The sequence below is a fragment of the Lynx rufus genome, unplaced genomic scaffold, assembly GCF_022079265.1.
Source record: "Lynx rufus isolate CCGP_SWC_20201006 ecotype Redwood Valley unplaced genomic scaffold, mLynRuf1.p SCAF_16, whole genome shotgun sequence".
In the NCBI taxonomy this organism is placed as follows: Eukaryota; Metazoa; Chordata; class Mammalia; order Carnivora; family Felidae; genus Lynx; species Lynx rufus.
The window spans coordinates 10,035,602-10,055,472 of NW_025814830.1; the positions used below are offsets into that span (position 1 = coordinate 10,035,602).

Sequence of the window (19,871 nt, forward strand, 5' to 3'; positions counted from 1 at the left end):
AGGCTGGGAAGATGAAGTCCAGAAAGTGGGCTCACATAGCACAGGCACAGAGACAGGGAGGTCTGATTCCCGACAAGAGGGGTTAGAGAGTGGGAGGGGAGGGTTCTGTGAGGGAAGAGTCACATCGCTCCTTCTCCCAGCCGTGGGAGAGATGCCCCAGCCAGCTGCTTCTATTCCAGACTGTGAGGAGGGGTGAGTCAGCCTGTTGGGGGGGTGGGGGGCAGGCTTTAAGCCTGCCTGTATCCCCATCCCCACCCCCCAACACACACCCAGATGGACTGGAAGCTGGTTTTCTGGGATGCCAGGGCTCCTGACTCAGCACTGGGAATCTTGGCTGAGTGTGTTCTGGGAAATGTCAGGCCTACAGGAAACAGAGGGCCCCCACTCACACCATCCCGCAGGTGGGCGGGGAGTGGAGAGAGCAGGGTGTATGAGAGAACAGGGGCCCAGTGTGCAAGGGGCTGAGCATGAGGGGGTTTATGTACACAGGAGAGTTGAGAGTATGAGAGAGAGACAGTTGGCAAGCAAGGCATGGGGTTTATCTGTGCAAGGGAAGAGGCTGGGTGCCAGGTTGTGGGTGTTTGAAGCAGAGGCAAAGTGGAGGGGCTCCCAGGGCAAGGGAAATGTTTGCTGGGAGGACGTGTTCAAAGGGGACATCCAGCCTGCTAGGGGCAAAAGTAAGAAGGGACATTGGCAAGATGTTCGTGCAGAGCAGAGATGCGGAGTTTGTAAAGGATGTTTGCAAAAAAGACTGTGGGGAAGAGAAAGGTCTGCCAAGCACACGGCACTCAGGTGAGCGGAAGAGCACGAAACGGCACGTGCGCGTTGCTGCGGTGCAGCGACAATCCCCAGCAGGCCCCAACGCCCACCCTTAGGCCCCGCCCCTCACGCACAGCGGGGTGTTCTACGTGCCAGTCAGTGAGTTGCTGCTCCGCCATTGGCTAGCTGGCCGGAGTGGGCGGGCGTGCGGAGATTCCCGGAAGCGCAAGAGGCCCCGGCGCGTAGTGGACCCGGATCCAAGGAACAGTGGGTGCTTAGCAACGGGGGGAGGTGCCCAGTAATGGACGGGGGTGGGGGGCAGGAATTGTGAGTGCCTAGCAACAGAGAGGAAGGCGGTGTCTAGCAAGAGAGGGGCTCAGAGGAGTGGAGAGGTAGCCCTGGAGGGTCTGTGGGTGTCTAGCAACCGGGGAGGACCCTAGCAACGGCGGGGAGTGGGACAGGGCGAAAGTGGGTTTTCGGAGGTGCGCAGGAAGAGCTATGGGTTTCTAGCAACCAGAGAGGGAACCAGGAGAAATTCGGGGAATTATCGACAGGAGAGGAAATCTTTGGTGGGTGGGACTATTAGGGTGAACACATAGGAATGTGAGGGCTTGGCAAAGACAAGGCAAAGCAAGGAGGGCAGTGCCAACTCCTACCCGAATAATCCCTCCTGTTCTCCCCCAGGCGATGTGGCTGGAGGTGGGGGGCTTACTGCGGGGGACTTGTGGACAACTGGGCCGGACTGTTGGTCTGCCTTGTGGGGCCCTGGGGCCTGGGCTCCACTGGTGGGTAAGAGACTGGGGGCGGGGGGGAGGGTGCTCCTAGGTGGAAGAGGCTGAGGGAGGCCTTAGGGGGTAAAATAACAGGGAGGGGTCCAAAAGGGCCAGGATCCCGTGTCCTCCACTCCTTACCAATATCCACTTTTCTTGCAGGGGCCATGTGGGGGTTCTTGGGCCCAAATGTTCCATAAGGGTGGGCCTAGCAGAGGCCTGGGTGAGGAGGACATTCGCAGGGCACGGGAGACTCGGATCAGGAAGACACCCCGGCCCCAGGTATCATTGTCTCCCACCTACCCAGCAACACCCCTTGAAGGCAGCTGGCCTCCCAAGCTTGGGGAAGGGTATGGCGGCAGGTTGGTTGGACTCCCTGGGCACTTCCCACCCTCAGACTTTCTCCCCATTTCCCAGCTGAGCGACCGCTCTCGAGAACGCAAGGTGCCCGCTTCCCGCATCAGCCGCTTGGCCAACTTTGGGGGTAGGTGTGACTGTGGGAAATTGTGACCTAGAAGAGAGGAGGCCACATTTATAGAATGAAGTAAGGGAGAGGGTGAATCAGAGACAGGAAGAGGAGTAAGAGATGGAAAGAGAAGGAAGGCAAACGCTTGCAAAACTAAGAGAAATAGAAAGGAAGGTAACATTTATTGAGAGCTTGAATGTGCAAGGCCCCATGTGCACTCGATCTCGGCACAGAAGTGATGAGTGTTAGTTTCCATTCTGTAGATGAGGAAATGGAGTCTAAGGGAAGAGAAGTGACTTGACCCTATGTTATACAGCAGGATTGTTCAAACTTCAGGTCACGATCTGCATGAAATAATTCAATGGATTGCAGCCAGCATCCAAAAGAATAGAATGGAATATGTGGGTGCACATGTAAAGGAAATTTTCGTTTCATGAAACATTACATATATTGTATATATAACATACATTTATATTATATTACATATGTATCATGTATCTATTTATATACATACCATATATATGTATGTATGTATGCATATCTACTGTTATAACGCAGGTGTCTTCTTTAGTATGGATGATGGTTCAAGTTTTAAAGATACTGATTCACAGTCTAAAGAGGGAGTCAAATGCACTGGTTAGAGCTTTGATTCCAGGCTCAAGGTTCAAGGGGTTGATTCTGCTACATCCTCGCTTTGTGACTCTGGACGGGTTACTTCACTTCTCTGAGACTCGGTTTCCTTTTCTGTAAAATGGAAGTTTTTCTGTGAAACTTATCTCACGCAGGTGTGAGGACAAGATGAGGCAATGCATATAAGGTGCTAGGAATGGTTCCTGGCAGGTAGCAAGTGCTCAGAAAATGCCAGTTCAATTATTTACAGGAATGGGGATAGTGCAAGAGGCAGATAGACTCAAGATGCCTTTAGGGACAAGGAGACAGAGGAGGCAGAGGAAATCAAAGGCTGAGAGATAACATCAAAAGAAGGGACAGAGAGAAAGAGGCCAAAACAAATGTACCATGTGGAGGTACATGTGGAGGGGGAGAGATGGAGAAAAACCAACTTAGACAAGGAGAGGCACGAAGAAGATGAAGTGTGGACAGAGAAACGGGAGTCATAGGAAGACAGACTCAGGGGGATCGTTTGGGGGCCTTCTTACTCTTGGCTGCACACTAGAATCATCTAGGATGCTTAAAAAATATATATGAGGGCACCTGGGTGGCTCAGTCAGTTAGGCGTCAGCTCAGGTGTTCAGCTCAGGTCACGATCGCATGGTTTGTGAGTTTGAGCCCCGTGTCAGGCTCTGAGCTGACAGCTGGGAACCTGGAGCCTGCTTTGGATTCTCTGTCTCCCTCTTTTTGCCCCTCCTCCACTTGCACTCTGTGTCTCTGCCTCTCTCAAAAATAAATAAAGCATTTTTAAACTATATATGTGTGTGTATATGTATACACACACACACACACACATAAATTCCAAGGATCATCTCAGGCCATGATAATGGGCATTGTATTTGCCAAAGCTCCTCACGTGACTGAGATGTGCAGCCAGGGGTGAGAACTGCTGACCCTGTAGACAGACGTGGAGAGAGGAGTAGGGAAAGAGGCAGCTGTACCTTGAAGGGAACCCCAGGCAGGGAGAGAGTGGGTAAGAGACTGAGTTGGGGACAAAGACAGACAAAGAGTTGCCACCAGAAAGCTGGGAGACAGCTTGCTTAGGGAGAGGCTGAGCACAGACAGGGGGTCGGGGGAGAAGCCCGGGGCAAGCAGGTACCCAGCCTTCTCTCTTACTCCCCAGGACTGGCTGTCGGCCTGGGATTGGGAGTGCTGGCTGAGGTGGCCAAGAAGTCCCTGCCAGGAGGACATCTACCATCAGGTGAGTGAGCCAACTGCCTGGTTCAGACCTTGACCTTTTGCTGTGTGACCTGGCACAAGTGGCTTCACCTCTCTGAGCCCCAGTTTCCTCCTCTGGACAATGGATGATGTCAATGATGATGATGTACCCACCTCTTCGGGTCATTGTGAAGACGCTTTCAGGGTCATGATGGGGAGAAGTATATCATGTGAGAAAAATAGGAGTGTCAGGGGGTCTGTGGTCAACAGATAGAAAGAGAGGTGTTGAAATTAGCACTGGTGGCTAAGATTCCACCAACAAATCAATGTCTGGAAACAAAAATGGGGGTAGATATTCTGGATTAAAAAGGGACTAAGGCCACAAGAACTGACAAATGAAATGTGTGACCCATAATTGCATGTCAGTTTGAGAAAAGTTACTATCGAAGACTTTTGGGGACAAATGGGAAAATCTGAATAGGGGTATTAGAGATATTAGAGAATTAGTGTTCATTTTCTTAGGTGTGATTATGGCACTGTGATTGTGTAGGGGAATATCCTTACTTTTAGCACAGGTTGAGTGCAGCTACATGTAAATGGTCTGCAAAACTGAGTGGGCACACACACACACACACACACACAGATAAATTATGCAGGTGAGGCAGAACGTGAAAAGTTTGAACTGGGTGTGCAGGTGTCCATTATACTGTATGTGCAACTTTTCTGTTCGTTTGGATTTTTTTCAAAATAGAAAGTCGTGTATAAGTGGAGGATTAGGCTTTAGGTAAGGCCATACTGAGTCTACACGCTGTTCTGCCACTTCTATGCTGTGTGACCCAGGGCCAGGCACTGTACCTCTCTGAATGTCTTGCTTCCTCACCTTGAAAATTAAGGCATTGGTTGTTGTCTGTTTTTTTTTTTTTTCCTTAATGTTTATTTTTCATTTGTGAGAGAGAGGGGCGGGGGGGGGGGGGAGAGAGAAAGAGAGCACGCAAGAGTGGGGAAGGGGCAGAGAGAGAGAGAGAGGGAGACAGAGAATCCAAAGCAGGCTCCAGGCTCTAAGCTGTCAGCACAGAGCCTGATGCAGGGCTTGAACCCATGAACCATAAGATCATGACCTGAGCTGAGGTTGGACGCTTAACTGACTGAGCCACCCAGGCGCCCCAAGGCATTGGTAGTTCTTACTTCCTGAGCTGATTGTGGGGACTGAGCCAAAGAATCCACAGACACACTTGGAATTCTGCCTGGCACAGGGCAAGCCCTAGCTAGGGAAAGAGCTCAGTACATTTTTTTTATCAAATAAATAAAAGCTTAATATATGCTTTATTGGGGTGCCTGGGTGGCTCAGTTGGTTGAGCGTCTGGCTTCAGCTTAAGCTATGATCTCACAGCTTGTGAGTTCGAGCCCTGCCTCGGGCTTTGTGCTGACAGCTCAGAGCCCGGAGCCTGCTTCAGATTCTGTGTCTCCCTGTCTCTCTGCCCCTCCCCTGCTCACGGTCTGTCTCTCTCTCCTTCAAAATAAATAAACATTAATTTTAAAAAATGAATAAATAAATGCTTTAGTGAGTAACCGTATAATTTATATGTGGAGCTGTGCACGTATCCTAAGCGCGAAGCTTGGTTCCTTTTCACAAAGTGGATACATCTGCTTCCGCAGAGCAAGAAACCCTAAGGCAGCAGTTCTCAAACTTTTTGGTCTCAGGAGTCTGCACACCCTTACAGTTTAGGAATAGATAAACAAAATGTGTTATATTCATACAATGGAATATGATTCGACTGTAAAAAGGAATGAAGTACTGATCCATGCTACGATGTGAATGAATCTTAAAACTATCTTAAGTGAAAGAAGCCAGACACAACAGATCACATATTGTGTGAGCCCATCCGTATGAAATGTACAGAATAAGTAAATCCATAGAGACAGCAAATTGATGGTTTCCAGGGGCTCAGAGGGAGGCAGTTGGGAGAAATGGGGGGGGGGTGACTGCTAATAGGTATGGGGTTTCTCTTTGGAGTGTGAAAATGTTCCAAAATTGCTTGTGGTAATAGTTGTACAGCCCTGAATATATTAGAAGCCATTGAACTGTATACCTTAAAGAGGTGAATTGCACGGTTGGTGAATTATATCTCAATCTGTTAAAAAATAGAATGAGGACCCCAAAGACCCTTTTATGGATTATATTTTTGCGTTGTATTTATGGGTATTTACTGCATTAGAGATTAAAACAGAACATTTTAAAACACAAGAATACACACACACATTCCATCCGCTGTCAGAACAATGGCATCGGTGCTCCTGGGTGGCTCAGTAAATTAAGCGTCCAACTCTTGATTTCAGCTCAGATCATGATCTCACAGTCGTGAGATTGAGCCCCGCGTCAGGCTCCACACGCGTCCACACATAGTGTGGAGCCTCCTTGAGATTCTCTCTCTCTCTCTCTCTCTCTCTCTCTCTCTCTCTGTCTCCCTCTCCCTCTGCCCCTCTCTCCTGCTTGTGCTCTCTCTCTCTCTTAAAAAAAAAAAAATGGCATCGGGGCACCTGGGTGGCTCAGTCATGATCCAGCTCAGGTCATGATCTCACAGTCTGTGAGTTCGAGCCCTGCAACGGGCTCTGTGCTGACAGCTCAGAGCCTGGAGCCTGTTTCAGATTCTGTGTCTCCCTCTTTCCCTGACCCTCCCCTGTTCATGCTCTCTCTCTCTCTGTCTCAAAAATAAATAAATGTTAAAAAAAAAAAATTACAAAAAAAAATGGCATCATCACCGGTCATGGAGGTTCTGGAAAACTCCACCGAACATTTATGGGGGAATGAGAATAAAAAGGGGCAAATAACATTAATATTATTATGAAAGTAGTTTTGATCTCACAGAGCCTCCTTGAAGCGTCTCAGGGGCCCTCAGGGTTCCTAGAACCACACTTTGAGAATCACTTCCTCTCATTCTCTGGAAGCTCCTATCTGCCCGCTCTTGGCCACTTCTCCTTCCAGGGGAAACCACCCTCTTGGCTTCTGACCCCCAAGATTAGTTTTGACTGTTTTTGCTCTTTAGACCAACGGAATCGGACAACGTATTCTCACATGTGTCTGGCCGCTTTGGCTCAACGTTCTGTTGGAGGGATGCCTCTGTGTCACTGTGAGTTGACGCAGGCTGTTCATTCAATGCTGTAGGAGTCACTTTGTGACTGTTTCCAACATGCCTTTGCTCATGCAATGGACTGTCGCTTGGGTTGTTTCTGGTGGGGGACTGTTCTGAGGAGTGCTCTTTGGGAACCTTCTAGGACTCTCCGGACGCACACATGCATCTGTCTTGGGTACATACCCAGGAGAGAAGTTATACCAGGTATAGGTGTATGCTCTACTGGAAACTTCCCAGAGGGCCCGTGCCACGACACTCATCAGCAGTGTGGGTGTTTAGGCCGTTCCTCGTCCCTGCCAGCACTTGGCATTGCCTTTTTCATTTTAGCCATTCTGGGGATTATGCGGTAGTGCTACAATGATTATTTTTGTGCTTGTGACACAAATGATTATTCTCTGCCCCACAGAGAGCGGCACCCGGCCAGGCTCCAGTCCCTTCCTGTCAGAGGCCAATGCCGAGCGGATCGTGCAGACCTTGTGTACAGTTCGGGGGGCCGCCCTCAAGGTTGGCCAAATGCTCAGCATCCAGGGTACAGCGTGAGCCTCAACTCCTGACCCTTGACCTCACGTCTCCCCCACCCCCACACACCAACGAGCACCAACTTCAGATACTCCCACGGGGCCCCTCCCTCGCCTCCTCCCTCACCGCTTCCCCTTGTCCCCCTGTCTCCCAAGACAACAGCTTCATCAGCCCCCAGCTTCAGCGCATCTTCGAGCGGGTCCGCCAGAGTGCCGACTTCATGCCCCGCTGGCAGATGCTGGTGAGTGCCCGGTCGGGGAGGGCTGGTGAGGGAGGCATGCTCCACCCGCCTGACCCTCCTGGCTTCATGGCCCTACTCCCTGACTGACTCTGAGCCTCAGTTTCTCTGTCTGTAAAATGGGGACCACTAAAACACGTCTCAGAGGATCGCTGAGGTGACTAAATGAGAGAGTGGTGCAGGGCGCTTGGTCCAGTCCCTGGCAGGCTCAGGGCTCTGTCACGGCTCCTAAAGAGGCAGGGATGTGCCGTGGTTGGGGGCCAGACTTTGTGAGTTCAAATCCTGGCTCTGCCATGTACCGCCTGTGTGATCTCAGACATGTGGCCTGACCTCTCTGTGCCTCAGTTACCTCATCTGTGAAATGGCGGTGGTGATGGCAACACCTACATCGTAGGGTTACATAAATCAGTATAGGTAAAGCACTTAGAAAGGGCCACTGGCACACGGTAAGTGACATGCCAGTTCTAACTGTTATTAGTGCTGGTTTTTTAATTAAAGGAGATCATGTCTGTAAATAGGTTGGCACAGTGCCTGGCACTGAGTAAGTGCCCAAGACACGAGCTGTTCTTCTACTAACTGGCTAAGGGTGTGGAATCTGGATCCAGCTGCCTCCCTTCCTTCTGATCTCTGTTCTGCTCACTCACCACGTGACCCTGGGTATTACCGCCCCTCTCCGAGCCACTCTTGATAGGACCCGGCTCATGGGAAGCCCTCTGTAAATTTTGGCTCTTTTTTTTTTGTCTTTAAGTTTATTTATTATTATTTTCATTTTTTTAATTAAAAAAATTTTTTAATGTTTATTTATTGTTGAGAGAGAGAGACAGAGCCTGAGTAGGGGAAGGGCAGAGAGAGAGGGAGACACAGAATCCAAAGCAGGCTCCAGGCTCGGAGCTGTCCGTAGACACAGGGCTCGAACTCATGAACTGCAAGATCCGAAGTAGGATGCTCAGCCCACTAAGCCACCCAGGTGCCCCTTTAAGGTTTTATTTATTTTTGAGAGAGAGACAGAGCATGAGTGGGAGAGAGGCAGAGAGAGGGAGACACAGAATTGAGCTGTCAGCACAGAGCCTGATGTAGAGCTCGGACCCATGAATTGCAGGATCACGACCTGAGCCGAAGTTGGCCGCTTACCGACTGAGCCACCCAGGCGCCCCTATTTATTTATTTTTGAGAGGGAGGGAGGGAGGGAGAGAGAGAGAGAGAGAGAGAGAGAGAGAGAGAAGAGAGCACAAGCTGGGGAGGGGTAGAGAGAGAGAGAGAGAGGATCCCAAGCAGGCTCCGCACTGACAGCCTCCTATGCAGGGCTCAAACTCACACACCGTGAGATCCTGATCTGAGCCGAAACCAAGAGTCAGATGCTTAACCGTCTGAGCCACCCAGGTGCCCCTTAGTTCTTCGTCACGTTATGTTTTTCTTTTATCTTTGAGAGAGACAGAGTGCGAGCAGGGGAAGGGCAGAGAGAGAGGAAGACACAGAATCTGAAGCAGGCTCCAGGCTCTGAGCTGTCGGCACGCAGCCCAACATGGGGCTCGAACTCACAAGCCATGAGATCATGACCTGAGCCGAAGTCCGACACTCAACCGACTGAGCCATCCAGGCGCCCCTTCTTCTTTATCACATTAACCTTGAGTTGATGATACAATATAGGAGTATAATGAAGGATTATTATCAGTCTTGACTTTACGTAATAGCAATCCCCACAATAGCCCACATGGCCTCAGGAGTACAGGTTCAGGCCGGGTCTCTCGGTCTGCCAGCACCTGGCTTGTCACCTTTGCCAACAGACTTAGCCTCGGTTTCCTCATCTGTAAAGTTGGGTAGTAGCCAGGAGCTTAGCCCAGAGGCCAGCATGGGGTGAACGGGATCATTAACACATAAAGCGCTCAGCACAGAGTGAACTCCATTGCCCACAACAGTGATGATGGTTGTTTCTTTTGGCCACTGTCCCCAGAGAGTTCTCGAAGAGGAGCTGGGCAGGGACTGGCAGGCCAAGGTGGCCTCTTTGGAGGAGGTGCCCTTTGCTGCTGCCTCTATCGGGCAGGTGCACCAGGGCATGCTGAGGGATGGGACAGAGGTGGCCGTGAAGATCCAGGTGAGGAGAGAGGCAGGGCAGGGGTGGGCACCCCGCTGTCCCGGAGGAGTGACCCCCGCTCTCCGTCCCTCCCTGCTCCTGCTCGCAGTACCCAGGCGTTGCCCAGAGCATCCAGAGTGATATCCAGAACCTGCTGGCAGTGCTGAAGATGAGTGTGGCCCTGCCCGAGGGTGAGGCGGCACTCCAGCCCTGGCTGCGGCGGGGACACCCTGAAGGGAGAGAGTGGGGCTCGGGGCAGGGTGTGAGTGTGGGCGAATGTGTGAGTCCACACGTTTGAGACAGAAGGGACACCACAGCAGGGAGAGCCCAGAAAACCTGAGTGTGAGAAAAAGACGAACTTAGAGATTCTGACACAACCAGAGACAGAAGGCTATGCTGAAAGTCAGAAACAGACACACAGGGTGCCCAGAGAGGGACTGGAGGTCTGGAAAAGAGGCACAGAAGCAGGAAGGGAGTGTAAGCAGGACCTCTTGCGCGCGCACGCGTGTGTGTGTGTGTGTGTGTGTGAGAGAGAGAGAGAGAGAGAGAGTCCTGGACACAAGATTTCGAGGCCGTGAGAACGGTGTGAGAGGCTATGAAAAAGACAGAGTAGGTGGTGTGTGTGACCATAGAAGAGATGCCTGGGGACTGGTACACAAGCCTGTGGGAGAGGCCCCAGGAGAGACTTCAGAAGAGGCCCGTGTGAGGGCCCGGACGGCAGGTGTGTGGACAGACGACGTGGTAAAAGGCACGGAGCAGAAGGTATGAGGGGCTTCGAGAGACAAACGGACAGCTTGAGAAAACGTCCCTGGGTGGAAGCCTGGAAGCCTGGGGGTGGCTGTCATGGCGGGGACAGGCCGTGGCCTGCCCTGGCTGACACGGCTGCCCCCTCAGGCCTGTTTGCTGAGCAAAGCCTGCGGGCCTTGCAGCAGGAGCTGGCCTGGGAGTGTGACTACCGCCGTGAGGCGGCTTGTGCCCAGAACTTCAGGTGAGCTGAGCCCCCTGCGTCCCTGCCCCGCCCCACCCCACCCCCACCCCCAGCCCCGGGACCCCTTGCTTCCCTCCCAGGAGGAGAGGGAAATGGATATCCCACCCCCCAGCCGCTGGCAGCTGGAACCCTGGGGTGGGACCTGCAAACTCTTTATTCTCTTCACTTGCTCATCCATCTCTCCCTCACCCCTGCCTTGATTTACCCCCTGGGTCCTCTGGGAGCTTGGGCACGCCACTTCCTGTCTCTGTCGCTTTTCTCATCTGTCGAATGGGACGCATAACCACATGGAGTCAGGAGGAAGAAGGACTTGTCGACAGGCACTTAGTCATGCCGCGAGATACCGTCATTCCGCTGGAGAAAGAATAAGCAGTCTGACAGTGATGTGAGGGAGAGAGGACAGGGCTCCAGGCCAACCCTTACATACCGTGGGCAGGGAGAGAAATTGAGATAAGCATTCAGTTTGGCATCGTCAAGGCTCAATATTCCCATACAACCCCATAATTGCCCTCCTTGCTAAATAAATGCTCCAGGGCCCCTTGGGCTCGTGTATACCATCAGCCTTTTCCAGAATGCTCAGAGCAGCAATAGCCCCAAAGTGGACACAACCCAACTACCAAGTTCATCTAGCAGGGTAGATAAATAAATGAAGGCATAATCCATCAGCGGAATATCATACAGCAGCGAAAATCAATGAACCAGCTACAGGGAACTATGTGGTGGTATCTTAGAAGCATCGTGATGTGCAGCAGTTAAAATACATTCGGTGAGACCCTCCACAGCATGGCCCACGGGTTTATTGAGCCAAGGTCTGTAGATACGGAGCAAGAGAAGGGGCAGTAGAAGACAGTGACTAGGGGTATGGGCCCTGGACTCGGATGTGGGATTCAGTCCCAGGTCAGCCCTTAGTAGCCTGGGTGGCTGAAATCTTCATGCTTGGGACAGCATCCTCCTCATAGGGGAGTGAAGGAAAAAGGGGATTGTGCTTTAATCAGCCCAGCAGGAATGGCTCAAATACCGAATATTTTATAACAGGGACAAAAATACAAGCGTCAAAGCGGGGCCTTGAAGAGGACAGGATGAAGTGGGCTGGGCGAGAGCACTCGTCTGTGAGATCTGGAAGCCCCCTTCTCAGTACCCTTAGAATAAAACCCACATCGTTCCCCTGGCCTTCATGACCTCCTTGCCCCCCTGCACCACCCCCCGCCCAGCCCTCCCACTGGTCCCAACCACGAGCCTTGCTCATAATCTTTGCCTCCCAAATCTTACGTTGACACACTTACCTCAGTCGATTATCGGCCTGTTTGTATATTTGTTAGAGTCTCTGGTGTCCAAGGGGCAGGCCCAGAGCTCATCCACCCCTCTGGCACTCAGCCTCGTCCAGCACAGAGACAGATACCAAGAAGGAGTCAGAGTATTAACCAGCGCTCAGAGTAATGACCCCAAGGACTTGCCGATGAGTATCACTGTGGACTTGGAGATTTGTATATCGGCGACTTCTTTTTGGATGGATTAATTAATAAATTGATGAAGAAGCAATGCTCATCAAGCTTAGTGCATTGAACTCCTCCTGGGGCAACCAGAAGTCATAGAGGTGTTTTCGGTAGGGAAGCAGTAACTGGGGCTCCAGCAGCGTCCAGCTTAGGGGTAGACACAGAGTAGGCACTATGGGGATATTTGGTGAATGAGTGAACGAATGAAATATCTGAGTGAACGTCACCTCGTCCATCACTCAGGACAGACAGGCAAGAGGAGGGCAGGAGGGAAGGCAAGACATAAGCTGTTCATGGAGCACCTCTCGGAGGAAGAGGAGGAGGCCTCAAGCTGGGCCCCAGGGGCCTGAAGGATGAAGAAGGACTTCAGGCCTTCCCTTCCCTTCCCTTCTGTCCCAGGCAGTTGTTGGCAGGTGACCCTTTCTTCCGAGTGCCAGCTGTGATTGAGGAGCTGTGCACAACGCGGGTGCTGGGCATGGAACTGGCTGGAGGGGTCCCCCTGGACCAGTGCCAGGGCTTAAGCCAGGACATCCGGAACCAGGTATGTGGTCTTGAGGGGACAGTAGGGAGGGCACTGCCCCAGGTCAGTGCTGGCAGGGCTGGCTAGACACGTAGTCCTCCCTCTCCGGTCAGAAAGAGCTTTACAGGGGCCGACTCTGTGACGTCTGTTACTCCTCCCCACTCCAGATCTGCTTCCAGCTCCTGAGGCTGTGTCTGCGGGAGCTGTTTGAATTCCGATTCATGCAGACGGACCCCAACTGGGCCAACTTCCTGTACGATGCCTCCAGCCACCAGGTTGGTTCCCTAGGATGAGCTGCCGTAACACACAGTTCCCGATCATTTCAGTAGCTCAACACAATAGTAGTTATTACCCACATAACAGGCCGGAGTGGCCGTCCTCTGCACGGTGGTTCAGGGACCCAGGCACCTTCCCTTCTGTGATTGTGCCATGCCCTTAGGCCTTGCCATGCTCTCCTTCCAGTGAAAGGGGAAAGAGAAGCTAAGAGGGTAGCGCCCTGCCTAACTGCTTTGGCCAGACGTGGCCCATCATTCCCTATACCATTCCATTGATAAGACCTGGTCACACAGCCTGTCTGGGTGCAAGGGCTGCTGGGAAACGGAATCTCTGCGAGGCAGTGGTTGCCCAGTGGCACCGCTGACGGAAGGCTCTTCATCATCACTGCCGCGCTTGTCATTCACTTAGAACGCGCCAAGCACCTACTGCCTCTTGACAGTGATGCCAAGACAACTCTGATCCTTGCCCTTCTCAGAGTTCCCAGAACAGCGGAGGGACCCGTGACCAGACAGTGATTGACTGAGTAGTCAGTACCACGATGGCGAAACGTGGGCCAGAGTGGCAGTGATGGGGAAGCACAGGGGGCTGGCGGAAGCCAGGGAAAGTGGCTGACTCAGCACGGCGTAGGCCAGGTCAAGGAAGGCTTCTCAAAGGCAGTGCCATTCAGGCTGACACCAGAAGGATGAGAAGGGGAGGGCCACCTGAAGAGCAGCGAAGAGTGTTCCTAGCAGGGGACACAGGGTGGCCGAGGGTCTGGACTGAAAGACTTAGCGTGCCTGGCTGCCAGATGGCTTTCCAAAGTCGTCTGTACCCATTCTGTCCCCAGAGGGATCTTTCTAAAAACAAATCTGGCCAAGCTGTCCCTTCTGCAGCTCGCCAGCCGCCTCAAGATCAAGTCTGAGCCTTCTGCTGAGTGTGATGTGGCCCCACTGAGTCTCCAGCCTCAGTCCCCTGACACCTCCTCCCCCCCCAAGAGCACAGATACCCTGTATCCCTCCTAGGCTCAAACTGCTTGGAAGTATTTTTCTAACTGCAGGTAAGGGGGTGTGATAGGAGTCCTGACATCAGTTTACTGGGTCTCAACATCTTTTTTTATTTTTTTTTTTTTGAGAGAGCGAGAGAGAGTGAAGAGAGAGAGAACAAGTGGGGGAGGGGCAGAGAGAGGGGGAAAGAGAAAATTGCAAGCAGGCCCCACGCCCAGTGTAGAGCCCAACATAGGGCTCGATCCTACAACTGTGAGATCATGACCTGAGCTGAAATCAAGAATTGGATGCTGAGCCACCCAGGTGCCCCTAACAGCATTTTTTGTTTTAAAGCCACAGAGTAGAGAATATCAGTGTGTCGCAGCTGGGAGGGATCCAGAGTATTTCAATATTGACCTTATATTTGTGTGTGCATGGGCACTGGTGTCCAATATAATCTGTATTTCTTACTGTGGGTTGTGATCAATAGTGTGAACCCTGCTGCCCTAAAGAAACTCTTACACATGTGTCCACGGGGCACTGTTTTTAATAGCCAAACCCAGAAGTAACCATGGTGTCCATCAGCCAGCTAAACGCCTTGTGATATATTCACACAACGAAGTCCTTACACAGTAGTGAAAAAAAAATGAATGAGCTCGAGCTGCACATAGCAATGGGGATACATTGCAAAACCATGCTGGGCACAAAGAATAAGCTGCAGGACACCTATCATAAATACCCTTTGTATGAAGTTTTCTTAAATGTTTATTTATTTTGAGAGAAAGAGCGAGAAGGGGAGAGGCAGAGAGAGAGAGAATCCCAAGCAGGCTCTGCACTGTCAGGCTCTGCACAGGCCTCGAACTCACAAACTGTGAGATCATAACCTGAGCCAAAACCAAGAGCTGGACGCTTAACCGACTGAGCCACCCAGGTGCCCCCAGTAGGAAGGAAGTTTTAAAACACACAAAGCATTACTATTTATTGTTCACAGATACCCGAATATGTAGAGAATATAGAAATTCACACATGGGAATTTCAGGAAATAATAATTTAGTAATAATAACTTTAGGAAAGTGGTGGCCCTGGAGGAGAGGATGGGGACAGGACAGGCTGGGGGCCGTGGGAGGTATTTAATATTTTAAACCGGGTGGTGGGATTTGTGGGTGTTCATTTCGCTTTTCTACGTATTTTATTCTTTAGATTTCTTTCTATGCCTAAAACCTGTTATTATAAAAATAAGTAGGACCAGAAATATAAAAGCCATGTCCCTTCAGTTTTTATGCAGGGGTGGATGGGAAGCGTGGGCCCAAAGCCAGGAACCCAGGGAGGCAGCCAGACCGGGACTCTTGAGAGGAGAGGCAGGGTGTGGGAATGGACCCGGGTGCCCCGCCCCCCACCATGGACAGTGGGGGTGGGGGGTGGACTCCCAGCATCCCTTTTACCATCTCCCATTCCCAGGTGACCCTGCTGGACTTTGGTGCAAGCCGGGAATTTGGGACTGAATTCACAGACCATTACATTGAGGTGAGTCCCCCCAACTCTGGGGTCTTTGAAGGGCCAAGCCTTAAGCCCACTACTGAGGTGAGGGGGAGAAGGAGCAGTATCATGTCTGGAGTTAAGAAATCAAAAGTAATAGTAATGGTTAACAAATACCAAGCCCTTAATATGATGTCAGGCACTGCTTTAGGTGCTATACATGTGACACCTGATCATAGTGTGTGGGGGCAGGACCATTTTTAGTCTCACTTTACAGAGGAAGTTACTGGAGCTCAAAGAAGTTAGGGATCCAGACTCAGGGAGCCTAGGTCCAGAGCCCAGGCTCCCAAACCCTGACCAGCCCCTTTCTAAGAGGCCCACAGTGGCCATCCTGCCACCTCCCCACACCCCAGGCTGTCCCAGGCCTTAGTGTTCAGCCTTACACTCAGATACCTCCCTGGCAGGCTGCTCGTGGGGGCGGGGGGCACAGCTCTCCTCAGGAAGCGTTTCCTCACTTCTGCTGCCCGTCCTTCCCACCCACTTACTGGCGGCGTCTCGTTGCCTCCAAGGCATCTCATTTATTTGTTGAGATTAGCCATTTGACCTGGGTCTTCTATTCATTTACTCATCAATCCAAATATTCTCTGATAATTCCCCCTGTGCCCAGCCCTCTTCTGGGCCCAGGGACAACAGCAACCAATCCAACCTACTGTCCACCTTCACAGAGCTCACAGACCAGGAGGGGAACAGACAGTAAGGACCCAGAGTGGTCAGGGCTGGAATGGGGAAGCACAGGAGACTGTAGGACCCCAGAGGGGGAGGCTGGGCCAGCCTAGGGGGTCAGGGAGAGCTTCCTGGAGGAGGAGGCCTCAGAGAAGAAACCTGAAGGATGAGGAGACCAGTCAGGAAGAGGCAAAGAGGGTATTCCAGACTGATAACATAAAAAGGCCAAAAGGAGAGAAGGGATATTCCCATTAGAGCAGCGCTTCTCAAACTTTAGTGTATATGAGAACCCCACAGCCCCCATGACCAGCATGATCCTATTAAATGCAAATTGTGGTCTGGAGTCAGACATAAGATGCTGCATTTCTAACACACTCCCAGGTGATGTCAAAGCTTACTGGTACAGGACCACACTTTCAATAGGAAGTCCTAGAGGACCAAAAGGAAGTTCATTTCTGACTGGGCCAGCAGGTTAGGACAGAGTAGGAGCCAGCTCTGAGGCCAAATCACTCTGGGTCTGAAAAGCCATGCTTTGCAGCTTGAACTTTAATCCAGGTACCATGGGGACCCATGGAAGGGATTTGAGCAGGGAAGCACAGAGAATTAGAAAACTCCCTCAGAATAGCAGGTAGCCTGGGAGACTGGGGCCTGGGAGCCCAGGACAGGGAAGAAAGGACAAGACCCAGGGCTCTGGCTTGGGGACTAGAGGATGCTGGGGCCACTGGTGACATAAGGACAGGAAGGAGGGGCTGGTAATCCCCCCCCCCCACAAACACACATACACACAGGCCCCTTGGGCCCTCTCTCAAGGCCACTGGAGGCACAAAGCTGAGGCCTCTCTCTGTGTAGTTGGGACATCTTGTGTGTCCCCCTGTTCTCCCCCAGGGCTATTGGCAAGGCTCTCCTCCAGTCTCTCCAGCCTCTTCCAGTTTAAAAAAGCCCTGTCACACCAGTCCCTGAGGACCACAGGCCTGACAGATGGCCAGACAGGCTCGGGCAGGGGGGACTGAGACAGACTAGAACTGCCACATTTAATTCCGTATTCCCCTTCCTCCCAAGAAAGTGGTTCAGATTTCCACTCCTCGCCTTGCTCTTCCCCCAGTCAGCCTTTGTCCTTTTCTGTGAAGTAGGGACCTTCACATGCACCTCTTAATAATGGTAGCTTATCATGGTTATGGCTCTTTCTACAGGCAGGCTCAGTGCTAAGCACCCCACAGATCCCACCTCCTTTGTCCCTGCAGCCACCCATGAGGAAGACACTTTCATCATCCCCACTTCACAGATGAGAAAGTGGAGGCCCCAGAGCAAAGCGACTTGCCCAGAGTCTCTCAGCCAGCAAGTAGCTGGGATGGAGCCCAAGCAGGCTGGCTCTGGATTCTGTCTGTCCGCGCCCTCAACTCCTGCTCTCCTCCCCACGTGCACTCACGTCTGGCAAGGTGCCTAGCTCCGCACACTAATTTGCCAAACAAAGGTTCACCAAGGACCTCCTGAATGCCAGACCTTGTGCCACATGGGACTAAGCACAACCGGGATCCCGGTTCTCTTGGGGCTCCAAGCCCCTGTAGGAGACAGACAACCAGGCAATGACAGAGATGGCCCCATGGCAACCTCACATGCAGGTCTGGGTCATGGTCACATCCTTGTCCAGTTGAGTGTGTGGACCCACAAATAGACTTGACATTTACTTCCCTCTGGCTGTTTCACTGTGGTCATTTTCAGGCAGGCACTGTGTTCCAGGCCAGGTGGGTAGAACCCCTGACCACCCCCACCCCCAGGTTCTGGAACAGTCTTGAGGGAGATATAGATAGGGGCAAGGTGAGGAGGGAGCAGCTTCTAGGGGAGAGGGCTTAAGTAGACAAGAATGCAGGTGGGTACAGGGAGGGCCAGGCTTCTAGCTGGTTCATCTCCAGTTTTCAAGAGCCCTCCTTGAACTCCACTCCCTTGGCCTTTGACTTTCTGATGAACACCCATTTCCCAGGTGGTGATGGCAGCAGCCAATGGAGACAGAGACCGGGTCCTGCAGAAATCCCGGGACCTCAAATTCCTCACAGGCTTTGAAACCAAGGTTGGGAAACACTTGGGGGGCGGGGGTGGGTAGGGAGCTGCTTATCTGTACTGGGGGGCTCTGGGGAGGAGTGGGGGAATGAGGGCTACTTGGCTACACAGAAACCCTGGGGAAATGGGCCCCATTTATCTATTCTAGAAGGAGGGAGTGGGGGACTGCTAGTGGGTACTGGGGGTGGGGAAATGGAGGCTGTTTCTCTGTTCTAGGGACTGAGGGCCACTTTTCTATTGGAGGCTCTGAGAGGAAGTAGAGAGCCATTTGGGGGAGGCCTAGAGGTTCTGGAAGGAGTGGCAGATACTTAACACTCCTCAGGGAGTAGGGGGCTTGTGTTTATACTTGAGACTATGAGGGAGATGGGTTAAGTGGGGGGCTGTATGCCACACTGCGGGTCTCTTGCTCTCCCTGTCCATAGGCATTCTCGGATGCCCACGTGGAGGCAGTGATGATCCTGGGGGAGCCCTTTGCCACCCAGGGCCCCTACGACTTTGGGGCAGGTGACACTGCCCGCCGAGTGCAGGGCCTCATCCCTGTGCTGCTGCAGCACCGGCTGCGCCCACCGCCGGAGGAGACCTATGCCCTGCACCGCAAGCTGGCAGGGGCCTTCCTGGCCTGCGCCCGCCTCCGTGCCCACATCGCCTGCCGGGACCTCTTCCAGGACACCTACCACCGCTATTGGGCCAGTCGCCAGGCCTAGCCTCTGCCTGCAGCCTCCTGACCAGAAGGGACTTGGGGTCAGACCCTTTAGATGGCCTCCATCCTGTGATTCTGGCCCCAAAGCAGGCCATCCACTGCTGTGATGCCTCCTTTCCATTCCCCTGCAGGCCTGGGGACCACCCGGTCTGATTTCCCGGTTCTTGCCTAGCTCCCTTCCTCGGGGCTGGGGAAACCTCCAGCTAGGGAACTCCCAACTTCACACCCCCATATCCTGATCTTCCCACTCCCGTGTGGGCACCCAGGAACTCTACGCCAGGGATTAATTTATTTTTGCCAACGTTTAAGAGCCTTAGGCCCTCTGCACCCAGTCATGGAGATCCAGACTCATCTAGACAGGGAGCCCCACACCTCTGGGTGAGGTCTCTCACGGATCTGGCCAGTGAAAGGGGAGGAGCGGAGGCTGGTGGAGGCAGCCCTCACCTTTGCTGCCCTCACCCCTCCACCAGCTGCGTTCTCCCGGGCTCCATCCTTTCTGTGTGTTGGGGAGGGGGTAAGGGAGGGTGTTTGAAACTTCAGTCAGAATAAAAGTGGCTCTCCCCTTCCCGGCTCTTTTCTCTGCGCTGGGTGGCGGTGGGGGTGGGGAGGAGCTCTCAGCCAGCCTCCAGGTGCAGATGGCCAACCCCCTCCCATCCTCTGGTCTGAAAGCCCCAGCCCTGCCTGGGCCATCTGTTGCCGGGAACCTCCTTCTACCCATTCCCTCCCACTTGCCCGCCCCCCCCTCCCGCACGTGCTGACCACCTGCTCGAAAAGGCCATGGCAGCTGAGAAGGCCAGCCCTCCCCGTCCCCGTCCCCGTCCCCCCCCCCCCCCCCCCCCGGCCCCGGCCACCTCCCAGGCACCTCGCTCCCTCCCCTCGGCTCCCAGGCTCCCAGCA

The 19,871-nt window shown here is 52.7% G+C and overlaps 1 protein-coding gene across 3 annotated transcripts; it reads left to right on the top strand.

Annotated features, from left to right (window-relative positions):
- Positions 1 to 971: 971 nt before the first annotated feature.
- COQ8B (coenzyme Q8B) lies at positions 972 to 19,539 on the top strand. Of its 3 annotated transcripts, none has more exons than XM_047078023.1 (15): positions 972 to 1,026; positions 1,444 to 1,548; positions 1,692 to 1,811; positions 1,947 to 2,013; positions 3,788 to 3,865; positions 7,360 to 7,482; positions 7,628 to 7,713; positions 9,662 to 9,802; positions 9,891 to 9,972; positions 10,676 to 10,769; positions 12,662 to 12,803; positions 12,950 to 13,057; positions 15,479 to 15,544; positions 18,198 to 18,284; positions 18,697 to 19,539. In XM_047078023.1, the coding sequence occupies exons 2-15, from the start codon at positions 1,447 to 1,449 to the stop codon at positions 18,976 to 18,978; spliced, it is 1,578 nt and encodes a 525-aa protein (XP_046933979.1). In that variant the 5' UTR covers positions 972 to 1,026; positions 1,444 to 1,446; the 3' UTR covers positions 18,979 to 19,539. The 3 variants fall into 3 exon arrangements, 2 of the variants coding, with proteins under 2 accessions (XP_046933979.1, XP_046933980.1); XM_047078024.1 differs by having other exon boundaries at positions 989 to 1,030; XR_006961824.1 differs by lacking the exons at positions 972 to 1,026; positions 18,697 to 19,539 and adding an exon at positions 13,931 to 14,094 and having other exon boundaries at positions 1,145 to 1,548; positions 18,198 to 18,224.
- The last annotated feature ends 332 nt before the right edge of the window (positions 19,540 to 19,871 follow it).